Genomic DNA, 13,826 nt, shown 5'->3' on the forward strand with positions numbered 1-13,826 from the left:
CTATAAGTTACCTGTTATATTTTAATTAATTATCTAATTATGTATTATATTAAATGAATGATTCAGCTTCAAACTTTTATATCTAAGGGTCCACATTAATCCCACTATCAACATTGTAAAAATCCATACAGCATCATAGAGAAATCTTATTTTCAAATTACACCACTACTTAGTCCAAAGAATTAATGATAGGATTATTGTTAATGAAAAAAATTATTTTTGAAATACGATGGTTTCAATTAAAATGATTTTATTAGGTTCAAGTTTATGAAGAAGAAATTAAAAAAAAATGAAGGACGAAGTTCATGGGCGCTAAACTGATAATTAGGAACAAAGAAAGTAGAGAGATGAAGTTCAATTTCAGTTTAGATGAAGATATTAATATTAAAATAAAAAATATTTAATTAAATATAATTTAAGAATTACAAGGCAAGTTCAGGAATAATATTACTGAAAAATTTTAATTTAGGCATATACATTATTGTTATTGACAAATTAATACAATATGGGCGTACCCAACAAAAATTTAAGGAGGGCTTTGCCCCAAACTCTTTTTCAAAGAACTAAATAAAAAGAATTTAAAAACAACTTCTAAATGATAAATACTTGTAATTTTGTTGAGAGAGTGCTATTAATTTAGTGGTTTTAGAGACTTAGGAGGCGTTTGTTTTTTTGTCTGAAATCTGAATAGATCTGAATTAGTCTGAATTCTGAATAGATCTGAATGTCTGAATCTGAATAATATGTTTGTTTTTTCGTCTGAATCTCGAAAAATAAATATTAAGTTATTTTTTTCAACTTAAAAAATCGAAAATATGTACTTTTACATTTGTATCCTTATTAAATTTGAATGTCAAATAAATAATATATTAAATACCACAATATTTTAACATTTATATGCAAAATGCACCCATGATATTCGACAAAAGAGGCACAACTGTGCAAGCGGCAACCTACCATTCCAAATAAAAACAACATAGAAAGGGCTGATATTATGGATTATCCTGCACCAGATAGTGATGCCTCTGTCAAATCCCTTGGAATTTTCCTGCAAACAGAAAAGAAATAAGTAACAATATAAACCCTGTGATTTTATCCATGTGATTTACTAATACAGCCAATGCATAAAAAGATTGATTTGCTTCTGGCCTACCGATTTAAATAAAAAGATACCGGTTGTATTTAAAATTTAATAGAATCACCAACTTTCAAGTATAATGGGATGGACGAATTATAAATATTAGCAAACAAGTAAAAACTTCAGTCATAAAAACCGCAGATCAAATTGACCGTCCTGCAACTCGGAATCAAGCCATTCATAAATCAAACGCAGAGAGAGAGGGGGGGAGAGAGCAAGAGAGGGAGGGGGGAGAGAATTGATGAAGTGAAGCGGATCGGGTGATGTGAGTTTCTTGAATCAATTTTTTTTTTTTAAATCCACGAAACCACAAAATGATTGCCCATAAGAAATTCACCACCTTCACTAGTCCAATACCAAGAACAATAATCGTTTTCTTTTCAAGTAAATATAATTCATCGCCCTCACCGTCTCCTCTATCGGTGTCGACGTGTCTGGCCTGTGACAACAAATAACGTCGATGTAGTCCATGTCGAGGCGTTTCAAGGAAGCTTTGGTGCCCTTGACGATGTGTTTTCTGGAGAGGCCTTTATCGTTGGGGCCCTGGCCGCCCCAAAAGATCTTGGTGGAAACGACTATGTCGGATCGCTTCCACCCGAGCTTGCGAATGGGCTGGCCCATGATCTCTTCCGCGCGGCCGTTGGCGTAGACCTCGGCATTGTCGAAGAAGTTGATGCTGTGGTCGCGGGAGCACTGCAAGAGCGACTTCGCCTCCGTCACGTCCAGCTGGTTCCCGAAGCTGACTCACGCTCCGTACGAGAGCTGGCTCACTCTCGGCCCCGTTTCTTGAATCAATATTTCCTTGGCCCTGATTTTAGATTTAGGGTTTCAGTAGAAAGAGAGGGGGGAATCGATTTTGGAAGGAGAGGAAAAGAAGAAGCTAATTTCAAGGTGTTTAATTTATATCGATAACTTTTTAGCAATTAGAACGATGCCGTTTAGATTTAGGAAAATTGAAAAAATTAAAATAAAATTAAAATTACTTCTCCAATTAGCATCAATGTTTGGTTATGATACTATAGTATCAATGATCACTGACATTTATATGTAAAAGACGTTAAAATTCGCTTAGGTCATCAAATGTTGATACTTTTTTATTTAGTATCAGAAACTTAGTATCATTGTTTCTCATTTTTCCAATAGTGCCACAAGAGTTCCAACATTTAAAATTAATAATTATTGTCCTGATTTTTTAAAATTTAAAAGAAAATAATAGAATTTATGTTTTTGAGACGTTCAACACGTTTAAGTGAACAGTAAAAAAATAATTAACCACCCCAAATTAAATTAAAACCTTTTTATCTAAGCCCCCCAATAATTTAATTGTTTGAGTCCGCCATTGCTTTAATTTTATATAAAACATTTTAATACAAAATTACTCATCATGCAAATAACTATTAAAGATAATTTGTCATAAGTTAATATTATATAATTTCTTTGAATCTTGAAATTTTTACTTCTAATATCATATTACATAAAAATTGAAATAGTTTAAGTAAGGTTTTTTTAAAATCATAAATAATGTACAAAATAAAACTTAATGAAGGATTATTTGAACCCAAATTCTCATTTGACTCAGTATTAAAAAACTTTATTATTAAATTGTCTCTAACATAAGATACTGTTATGGACTTAATAATGCGTACTTCGTGCTCTCATCTTGAAGTCATCTCTAAATTTGCTTAATGTATACAGAAAAAAAAAATTGTTTCATATTTATTAATTTTTCTTCAACTCCTCTAGTTGAAAACAGATCAAACTGAGCTGTTAAATATTGGATTTGGTCAAAACTATATCACTAGTCAAGCTATTCTAGATTCAAACAATCAAATCTATTTCATTGAATTCGAACCATATAAGAAAGAGGAAAGCCATGCCATTGACAAATATTGTGCGCTTTAGTTTAGTTGTTTAATTGATTATTGATTACAACTATAATTTTATTATTACTTTATTTTTTCATGATATTATATATGTTTTATAGCGGTTTAATGAAAATAATGGGCAAAAAAATTAATTCCACTTAATAAGTTGAGGGATTTGGTTTTTGGGTATGAACAGGTTACGGGTTGGATAGATAGAAGAAGAAGAAGGAGAAGAAGAAGAATGGAAGAAAAAAGTTGCAGAAAATCATGAATTAGTTTCAAACGTATATTAGGTATTAAGATGGATTTATAAAGTATAATATAAACTTTTAAATTTTAACAATGGTTTTAATGAGTAAAGGAATTTTGAAACTAATCCGGTGGATTTAAAATGTACTCATTAAAACTTAATTATTTTTTTTTTGTTTTTTGAAAAGACTAAAACTTAATTATTTAAAATTAATATATTAGTGTATAGAATAATGAAGCGATCAAGGTAATTTTTACAGCATAAATAATCCTACTCTTTTGTGAAATAGTAACTCTTGGAATTGTCTGATTAGATTATCAGAAGATGTTTGCTTGTGGATGCCAACTGACGTTACAAAGTGATAAATGGATGAACGCACTGTTAACGGGATAATAAGTTGTATGTGTAGGATTAACGTGTGTGTAGAAGAAATCTTGCGGTTATAATAGACTTGAAAGGTATAGTCCGTGCACATCTCACTATTTGGTGCGTATGAATTTTAGCAATTGATAAACCGTGAAATCAATCAAATCATTACCGGCTATGACTAACATGATCAGCCATAATTATTTCTTGTCTCCAAAGAATTATTAGTAAACAGTAAAAGGAAGTCTTCAATGTGAAGAATTATCGGTGAATTCTTGTTCCTGAGTTTGATCCATTGTGTACGTGAGATGAAACTAAAAAATTAAAAAAGAAAGAAATTAACAATAAAGAAGAACGATCAAGAAGAAGACGAAGAATAAAAAAAAAGGGAATTAAGAAATAAAGAAGACGAGGGGTGGAAAATAGTATTGAATGAGAAATGAGAAATATGATTTTCCTTTTTTTTTTCTTAATGTAAATTTCACAGCAACAATTAGAGCAACATTCACGGAACAATCTCTGTACCAAGTAAAGCCGACAAATATGGCCCTTGCTTTAGCCATAGGGTTTCCTTCATCCAGATTGTGCCTTAATTTTCTCTGATTCCTCTAAGAATTGATTAAAGCAATAATGCATGACAGATATAGTTTTCTCTGATTAGTAGGGATCAATGCATGCATGAAAAATTTGAGGACGATAAACGACTAGTCGTTTTAACACCCATACGATGGTTTTAAGCTAAACTATTCGACGATTGTTCTGCTGCAACACATGGGCCAAGATGAAGAATTTATGGTAAATTTAAGTTATGTTGTATTTGGAATATTTGGCGTCGAATTTTTTCCTAATTCCAGATCCATTTGCCCTTGTGACCAAATCTAATCTTGTTAGTTCTTTGAAGGGCTTGTTTTGGCATCATGAATAATTTTCTAAGAAAATTTCATCTCAGGTATTATAGTATTGGGAGATGGTTAAAATAAATAATTTTATCAGTGTAAGTAATTGAATACTAGTGAATTCAAATACAAAGTTTTTCAATTAAAAGTAAAAAACGAAATAAATTAAATCCTATTACACCACTTTCGCAGGTAATCACGGTTGCATTTAGCGTATGCAACAAGCCTTTAAACCCCTAGGCAGCCCTAGTGGACGAGTTTAGTCTCGTGAGGGTTTGTAGCGACGATACCCACAAACATCATCAATCCCTTTAATAATATTTATCTTAATCTTCATTACTACCAAAATGAATGCTCCGTCCTCTCACAAGGGCAACATTATCAGAAACCTCACCACAATTATCACAGAAGCATTGTGCCATTATGCTCATTGCCGAAACTTCATCTAAGAAGGGCTTTTGACAAGCTACCTCAAATTCTTTCAATGTCCTCGTAGAACTTTCACTAGAGTTTGTCTCGTTCTGGTAGCAATAGCTTGTGGTGATATATTTATCAAAATCTTTCATGAACGTTTTGGTATGCTTGGCCTAATAAAATGAAAAAACAAAGAAAAAAAATGAAATGAATATATGCTTTAAAAAATGAGTTAACTAAATTAAAATTTTTAAAGACTAATAACTAAATTAAATTTTTTTAAGACTAACCCTTCGCAAGCCTTCGCCGGTCTCATCGTACTCCCCAACTATCGGGTCGCCAATGATCAGACCACCAACATTATGATCATTTATCTGCATATAAAAGTCGTTAGAGAAATACAATCCATAAATTTATTTGCTTAATATATTCTTTGTAATTTTTTTTTTTAACAAATTGAGCTACAATTCATGTTTCTTTTTAAAATTAAATTAACCAAATAGTATTTCTAAATTTTAACACTCAAGTCCTGCTCATTTTAATTTTTTATGTTGATATCATTGTCCATTATTGATCATTATGAAAATTCTAATAGAATGTGGAATTGTCATTTTTACCCTTACAAAGAAACAACTGAAGGTTGAGGATATTTAAACCATAAAAATATTCTTTGTACCACCTTTTAATTAAATAATTTATATTAAAAAATACTCATTCATTAAATTATTTTATGGACGAAGAATAAATCTCTGTAATTTACAACTATTTATTCTTTATCCATGCTATCTTTCATCTTGCACAAAAATAACCATTCGTATAAACTAAAAAAGAAAAATCCTTAGGAAAGGTGTAGTTCAAGAATTTCTAGGGAATATGAATGACAAGTTTATAAATAACAAAATTTTAAGAGCTATAAATCTTATATTTGGAGCATCTATGAAAAAATAACAACATTTTCAAATCAAACCACTACTTAGACCAAAGGACCTATGTTAGGATTATTGTTGATGAAAAAAAATCTGTTTCTGAAATATGATGGTTTCAACCAAAATTATTTTATTAGGTTTGAGTTTATGACAAGTAGAAATTTAAAAAAAAAATGGAGGATGAAGTTCAGGAGTGCTAAATTGTTATTTAGGAATAAAGAAAGCAAAGGGGCGAAGTTCGGTTTCCATTTAGATGAAGATATTAATATGCAAATAATAAAATTTAATTACATATAATTTAAGAAGTATGGGACATGTTCATTAATAATATCATTGAAAACATTTAATTTAGGCATCTACACAGTCACTTTGGTCATAGTTTGTTATTATTGACAAATTAATATATTTTTGTCACATATTATTTTTTTATTGACATATTCAAATAATTTATTTTATATTAAAGAGATATTATGTTATAAAATTTTTGATATTAAATCATGTTAATTTTTCATGCATTTTGGAATTTGCACGTGAGATTACATTACTGCACATACAATGTCACTCATTCTAATAGTGAAATTAGGTCGATGGATTCAAGTGTAAAAATTTTTGAAACAATTTGGACATACATGTTAAGATTTAGAAACCTTTGACTCTTTTGATTTTTCAGCAAATATCAGGGATGGCAATGTTAGTAACCATGCAAACACATGCATCTACACCGTTATGCAACTATTTGGTTTGGTCTAATGGTTATATCACTAAATGAAAAACAAGGGGTACCTAACGTGGATTACAAAATAGTTGGACCTTATATAGATGTTAAATTATTGTTTATTTATTTTGAATATCACTTTTACTACTTATCCATAGTTATAATATTATAAACTTACATGTTTTCTGAGTTGCTCCAGATCCTGTGCTTTTGTAGTTTGTGTTATATGTCTGCGACATTGAAAAAAAATAGTGTTACACAAATAATTAATTTATATTTTATCTCTAACTAGTATTTACTATAATGTGAAAAGCAATTATACCCCAATGGTGTCATTTCCACATAATTTTGCTCGAAGTTGGCTAGTGCAAGGCCGATATACTTAGATCCAGGATCAACAGCTATAATATTTTTCTTAAGAGCTTTACATCTCTCAAAAGATTCTTGGCAATTTTGAGACTCATTGAGGATTTTATTTTAATTAACCAACAAATTTTCTTTTTGCCAAACGATTATGCTTGTTTTGATTTGTGCTCCTTAAATTAGATAGATAATCATGTATTTGATCATGTTTTTTTTAAAAAATATAAAAGAAAAAAATCATTCATTGTACATGTATTTGTGCTCCTTGAATTAGGTAGATAATCATGCATCTGATCATGTTTTTTTTTTCAAAAATATAAAAGAAAAAAAATTATTTATTGCACTTGTATTTGTTTGAGGTTGAATCACGACATAAAACATCTATGCTAATTTTTTTTTTTTTTCAACATCCAATTAAAATCCTGGTTCTGCCACTGATTAGAAGACTTGGGTCAATTTTAAATTTTTGCTAGCATGTGAGCGGATTCAAGAGACATTGTGAACTCAAGGAACATCTCTATTCATTCCATCAGCCCATAAATATCACTAATGACCCAAAAAACCTCAGTACGAGAGCTAGAGACACAATTAATAAGTTCATGAGCCACTACACAATTGGCTTGATCATCACTAGCATGTTCTACCACTTTATTAGATCGGCCTGGATTTGCTCTTGCCGTGCAAACAACAGAATCCCATCTAAAGTTAGATTAATTACATCTTATCCTTCATTAAAAAAAAATAAAATTACATGTTATCCTAGGTTGCAATGTTAGATTTCATAATTAAAGAATAATACTTTTATATTTGAATTATCTTTATTTTCAATTATTTTTTATAATTAATTTTTTTAGAGTATGTATTCATAGAATAAGGTACTTTATGTCCCATTTTATTTAATATACTTCTTTCTACTTATGAAATTTTATGGTCATAATAAAATATTAATTTTTAATTTAGCCCAAGATAATATAAAGCTTTGGGTCCGCCCCTGGTTAACTTATTGACTAGCGACTAAATAGACGATATTTGGGTTGCCTCTCCGATGATTGAAATTTTTTTCTTTTTCTTTTTTTTTGTGAAAAAAAGAAAATACTCAAATAGTTTTATTTTTAAATTAAATTAAAGAAGTTGTTTCTTACTGAAGTACAAGACGCAGTTCCTACGAAATAAAATTAAAGAATGAAGTTATCAAAAAAAAAAATTAAAGAATGAAGAAGATAGAAATTGTAAAAGCTAGCTGCATACACAGCTTTTGGGCATGTATTAAAGGACAAATTAATCAAGCACGCCACCAAATTGGAACGCATTCGTGATTCACCCGATGGTGAGTTGCAGAAAGGAGACTTTGCATAAAAGTACAAACTCATTAATCATTAAGACATGAAGTAGTTGTAATTATTTAATTGTAATAACTTTAATTATCAACTTCTAAAATTTATGGTAACGTTATCAATAAAATTCTGAAGGATGAAAACTGTCAATCAGTCTCCTTAATAACGGCAACTTCTTGCTCAATGTCACTCGTTTTCACTCTTAATTTTGAATATTTAAGTAGTTTTCTTATTAATTAAATTGAATAAGTTGTGGTTTGTGTGTAATCACTCGAGTTTCAGCAATAATGAGTAGGGTTAGTGTTGGTATTTGCACAAAATTGTTATAACTACAATTATTAATAGTTGAAGAACACCAAATTTATTTATTGAGTAGTGTTACACATCTCAAAATTTTTATCATAAATGATATGACATTCATCAAATTGATTGGTGAGATATTACAATTAATTTACTTAAATTTTATAAGAAATTATGAAATTTAATGAATGACATGTTATTTAGAATAAACTTTGAGATAATAGGAGTCTATTACCACTCTTATTTTTTTAGACTTGGCTAGGACTGAAAAATGATGTTGAATCGTTAATAGGAAAATCATTCAAGAAAACATAGAACGACGATGCAAGGTAGCAAGAAAATTAAAAAATATGTTAGAGCCGGTTAGGGATGGCAATGGGCACCGCTCGCGGCGGGTTTGTCATTATCAAAGCCAAACCCACACAAAATTTAAATTACCAAACCCACCTGCAACCCATAGTGGGTTTTAATTTTTTTAAGAAAACCCACCCGCTAAGGATTTTGACAATTACCAAACTCGAAATGGTATCCGGCGGATTTTTTGGGGGATTTTTATATTTAAAATCACAAATGTTGAATATATAAATTTACAATAATAACCTCAAATTCCACATAACATATTCAATTTTAAATTTAACTAATATAAATGAAAAATTAAAATTTCAACATCAATCCAACACAAAATTTTAAATTTTAAGTATAAAATACACAAATCCATTAAAAAAAACGACAAACTAATATCTAAAAATAACAATTACATCTCATATTATCATTCAACACAAGCTCCAAGAAAGATGTTCATTTCATTCACCATCATTAGCACCCATCCAACATGATGCCTACAATAATGATTAAGATTAATATTTTCCAAAAAATAATATTTTTCAAATACTAATCCAAAAAAACTTATATAATGAACTAATTCATGCATTAAGTTAAAGAAAAATAGTCCATACAAAAACATTTTGGTTATTTGGCACTTTGCATTGTTATACACACTACACTTGTTTATACTTTGGTTATTTGGCGCTTTGCATAATTGCATTATTTTCTTTATATATTAAATATTTAAATATTTTTTAATTAAAAATATTTAAAAAATATTGCGGATCTAGCGGATATCCATGTGGGTATTCGCCGGATAGTTGGCTAATACCAAACCCACCCGCATCCAAATGCGGGTTTCAATTTGTAATACCAAACCCACCCGCAACCCACAAAATTATCCGAAGCAGACGGGTTTTGGCGGGTGGATTTGGGCGGGTTTGCAGACACAATTGCCATCCCTAGAGCCAGTTAAATGAAGAAAAATTTTAAATAGTTTTCATAAAGCATATTTTTATTTTTTTATTGAGCATAAAAATTGCATTAATATCATGACAAAAGAGTATAAAGTTCTACTAAAACATTTTCCAGCCGAACTACAACACTAGTCGTCGAGGCGGAACTACATTCACGCCTAGCAAGGGTTGCCAAGGTTTCAAAATTTATTTTTAAAAAATAATGTGAAAACTAAAAAGTTTTCAAAATGATCCCCAATATATTTTTCAAGGCAACTCTTAATTTTCTTCATATTTTCGCAACCCCTAAATTAAAATCTTAATTCCACCACCGACTAGACGACTTTTGCAAATTCTGCTAGCTTTTGAGTTGATACTTTGCAATTTCAAGAGACAGGTTGAACTCAAAAAGCACTCATTCGTTCCATCAGCAGATGAATATCACTAATGACCTAAACAAACCTCAATACGAAAACCTTCAATCAGCCACTACACAATTGCGCTACTACAGTCATTGAATTCACATGGCAACAACATCCATGGTTGTGCACGTTTTAGCTTGCGTCTTTAATGCGCGCTCAAATTTAAGTTGGCAAAAATACATGATTTTTCTCTAAGCTCTGATTTTAATCTTGTGGGAAGGAGATGAATGAAATACTAACTTTTTTTTTAAAGGGTGAAAGACCAAAAAAGAAAAAAGTAGTACTTGAAAATTATAAGCTCAAAAGTTGTTTAACTAGCAATTCATTCATTTATTTTTTTAGAAGGAATAATTCATGAGTTTTCAAGTCAGCTTTAACGACAGTGAGATGTGAAAATAATTGTTGCATCTTCAGAAAGTAGTCCTCTTATAAGAATGCATACATCCTTTTAAAGTACAGACGTTCGGATTTTATAAGCTCATATTACAATATATTTATGTAATATTCAGAAGTTTCATCGAGAGTTTTTAAGTTACATTTCACTCTTACCATTCCTCATCATCAAATTAAATGTATACCCTTAGAATTGCACTCGTGACTTCTTGCTTCCATTGCAATGGTTAAGCCAACTATATTCGGGATTTAAATTTACGTGATTATAATACATTCTCGAAATGTAGCGAGACTAAAATGATAATCTAAGCCTGTTAAACTAAAACCAAAACAAATGGTTGATCGTGATTTCTTTTTCATTAGATTTTAATACTAATGTATGCATGGTGTAATGTTTAGACAAAATAGATGGGCGCTTAGTGTTATTTACTTAATTTGATATCTAATTTTGAGAACCACATTGGACTGGTCCCGTTGGATCTGACTGTCCATGTAGTCTATTTTGGTCTAAATAGGGATCAAACTTTGATTGAACTTTGGACTCAAATGTGGAATCAGTTAGGGGTGGGCATGAGTTGGTTTGTGTTAGATTTTAAAACAATCCGAACTAAATTATAAAAATTTGGGCCTGACCTAAACCAACCCAAATATTTTTAACCCAGCCCAAATAATTCATTTGGGTTTTGTTTGAATTTTATAATCAAAATATTTTTTACTTTGATAAATTTAATTATATCAAAATTATAATAATGATTAATTTTATTAATTATTACATTACTATTAAAATATGAAAAAATATAGTGGATAAAAAATTATAAATAATAGATTTTACAATAACTTTATCCTTAAATTAAAGAATATTAGAAAATTAAAATAAAATTTAATTACGAAAATCATTATTTCTCAATAAATGAGAACGTAAACTTTAACAATAAACTTTTACAAACATGATATCAATAAGTAAATTAAAAGAAAGAAAATAAAAATTAGTGGTATTAACCATATTAAAACACAAATTCAAACAATGTCAATACAAATCAAAACAAGATAAGACATCCCAACTCAGATATCAAAGCAATCCATTATAATCATTTCTATCCACAGTACTTTAATTAAAATAACAACCACATGCTATACATGTAAAGATAGTTGTATTAAGGCTCCGTTTGATACAACTTTTCAAGTAGAGATTTTGATAGTAGAGCTTTTACAAATAGAGATTTTACTTTAAAAAATTTAGATGTTTGGTTGTCAATAAGAGCTTTTATTAAAATTTTATAAAATTACTTTAATAGGCAAGTTTTTTTAAGTTATGTTATGAAAATAATGTCAAATAAGTAGAGAATATTTTAGATATTTTAGTATTTAAAAAAAAAATTCAACCTCTACTCTCAAAAGCTCAAAATTTGAGATTTTGTTAGTAGAGGCAAAATAGCTTATTTAAACTCTAAAAATTCTATAAAAAAATAACCAAATAAAAACAAAAATTATGATAAGAGCTTATGGAATTAAATAAATACTTATGAACATTACATAAGCCATACTAAATAAACACTAAATAAATAAAATAAAAGAGTAAATGAATAGAATATTTCATGTAACAGAGCAATCTCGAGCTGTTTACGAATATATGTGGAAAGTGTCCTAAGTTTAATATATAAAATGATTCTGAACAAATTGAAAGAGCGAGCAGGCACTAAGATTTCCTCATTTCAATCTCATTCAGGTATATTTGATTAGTAAAGTGAAAGACCCCGAGTCCGAGTCCGAGTCCGTGTCCGAGTCCAAGTGTCCAACTAGAAAATTCATTAAATACGTAGTGTTTTTTTTTTTTGAATTACATGAGACTAATACTTAGATTACAACTCATATTATATGAGATTTACAACTAATATTTACAATCAGACAATTATTGGGTCTAATTTACATAAATTCTTATGTAAAATTACCTAAATTTTATCATCTCTAATATTCGAGGGGTTTCTACTCCACTCACATTTCGAAAGGGAGTAAACTGCCTTCACTTAATAATTAAGGAAGAAAATAAATTCCTACTTACATTGCGGGAGCTCGAACCGTTGCACTCTCAGTTGTGAGTGCAAGGTTCTGGCCACAGGGCTAAGGCCCAGTTGATTCATTAAATACGTAGTTACGTACCTTCTAACCGACTCAATCCCACCACAGGGGACCCACAAAATCCACCCAACCAAACAAAACTGCCTTTTAAGTCTCATTAAGTCTCTGTTCTGTTTTGGTCAATCGAATTCCTCTGTCCTTTCTGCCCAACAAAATCACAAACGATGTTGCGCCATGCCTCTAACCTCGCCTCCAAAGTCAGGTGCACTTCTCCTTCACAGTTTACCAAATTTTTATTTTGTTTACTTTGTTTTCCTTCCACTTCTCTCATTTTGTTTATGTTAGTTAATTTGATTTTGTAGGTTGCTTGATAACAATTTTCAGCCGGTGATGATTCATTCATTCATTTATTAGTGTTTTTTGTTTCCTTTTTTCAAATAATAATAACTAATTCTGGCTTGGCTTATTCAGTTCAATTGATTAATTTCGTTGAGTTAATTTCGTTGAATTTAATTCTGTGTCAGGTTCATTTAACTCGGAGCAGACAGTATACCGCGGCGGAAGTCACTAAAAGATTTTTTGATTGTGAAACATCTTCTGGATTTTCTTAATTAAGAAATTAGATTTGCTGTGAATGGGAATGGAGTTAATTAATGGATACAGATCATCTGATCAAATTCAATTTACATCTATCTTCTGTCTGCAGGCACCAATTCTAAAGTTAAAAGGGAGAATTTTATATGCGGGAGGATGCGGAAGTGCCAGACCAAAGACAAGGGGCTAGAATGGCAATTGATGCACTTGTGGGAAATTCATACAGCACAGCACAACCCATCACATCATTCGAACAAATAGCCCTGGTTTTCTTTCTCACTTTAGACTCTTGCTCAATTTAATGATAATCCACAGAAATATATTTCATTTTGACGCCTTTTTTTCCCATTTTAAATTGAAGTTTGGAACGGCTGCAGCAAATGGTGACAGAGTGATTGGCGAGCTCATAGCCAAGGCTTTTGAGAAAGGTTGGGGAAACAATCTTCATGTTTTAGCTGTAAGTTGCTTCTTGAATTTTTCATCGTCTTTACTTT

General features: G+C 30.3%; 3 protein-coding genes across 8 annotated transcripts in view; 2 read left to right on the forward strand and 1 right to left on the reverse strand.

Moving 5' to 3' along the window:
* The window catches only part of LOC127899783 (probable voltage-gated potassium channel subunit beta), a 76,673-nt gene extending 74,603 nt beyond the window's left edge, over positions 1-2,070 (reverse strand). The window contains exons 1-2 of the mRNA XM_052433908.1: positions 1,547-2,070; positions 958-1,048 (exon numbers count right to left, since the gene is read on the reverse strand). Of these exons, the coding sequence (XP_052289868.1) occupies positions 958-1,048; positions 1,547-1,759 (304 nt within the window). The 5' untranslated portion in view covers positions 1,760-2,070. The remainder of the gene's footprint in view (positions 1-957; positions 1,049-1,546) is intronic.
* Positions 1-13,826, forward strand: part of LOC107175808 (chaperonin CPN60-2, mitochondrial-like) — a 78,794-nt gene that overhangs the window by 61,566 nt on the left and 3,402 nt on the right. For 5 of the 6 annotated variants that reach the window (XM_052433794.1, XM_052433799.1, XM_052433800.1 and 2 more), the window contains exons 5-6: positions 13,560-13,598; positions 13,694-13,789. The exons of the other annotated variant lie outside the window; for it this stretch is intronic. In XM_052433794.1, coding sequence (XP_052289754.1) covers positions 13,560-13,598; positions 13,694-13,789 — 135 coding nt within the window. The remainder of the gene's footprint in view (positions 1-13,559; positions 13,599-13,693; positions 13,790-13,826) is intronic. 6 annotated transcript variants of the gene reach the window in all.
* Positions 12,877-13,826, forward strand: part of LOC102622326 (chaperonin CPN60-2, mitochondrial-like) — a 55,501-nt gene continuing 54,551 nt past the window's right edge. Inside the window, exons 1-2 of the mRNA XM_052433865.1 lie at positions 12,877-13,000; positions 13,101-13,323. The gene's annotated coding sequence lies outside the window, so the exon portion shown is untranslated. The remainder of the gene's footprint in view (positions 13,001-13,100; positions 13,324-13,826) is intronic.

Source organism: Citrus sinensis, chromosome 2 (assembly GCF_022201045.2).
Source record: "Citrus sinensis cultivar Valencia sweet orange chromosome 2, DVS_A1.0, whole genome shotgun sequence".
In the NCBI taxonomy this organism is placed as follows: Eukaryota; Viridiplantae; Streptophyta; class Magnoliopsida; order Sapindales; family Rutaceae; genus Citrus; species Citrus sinensis.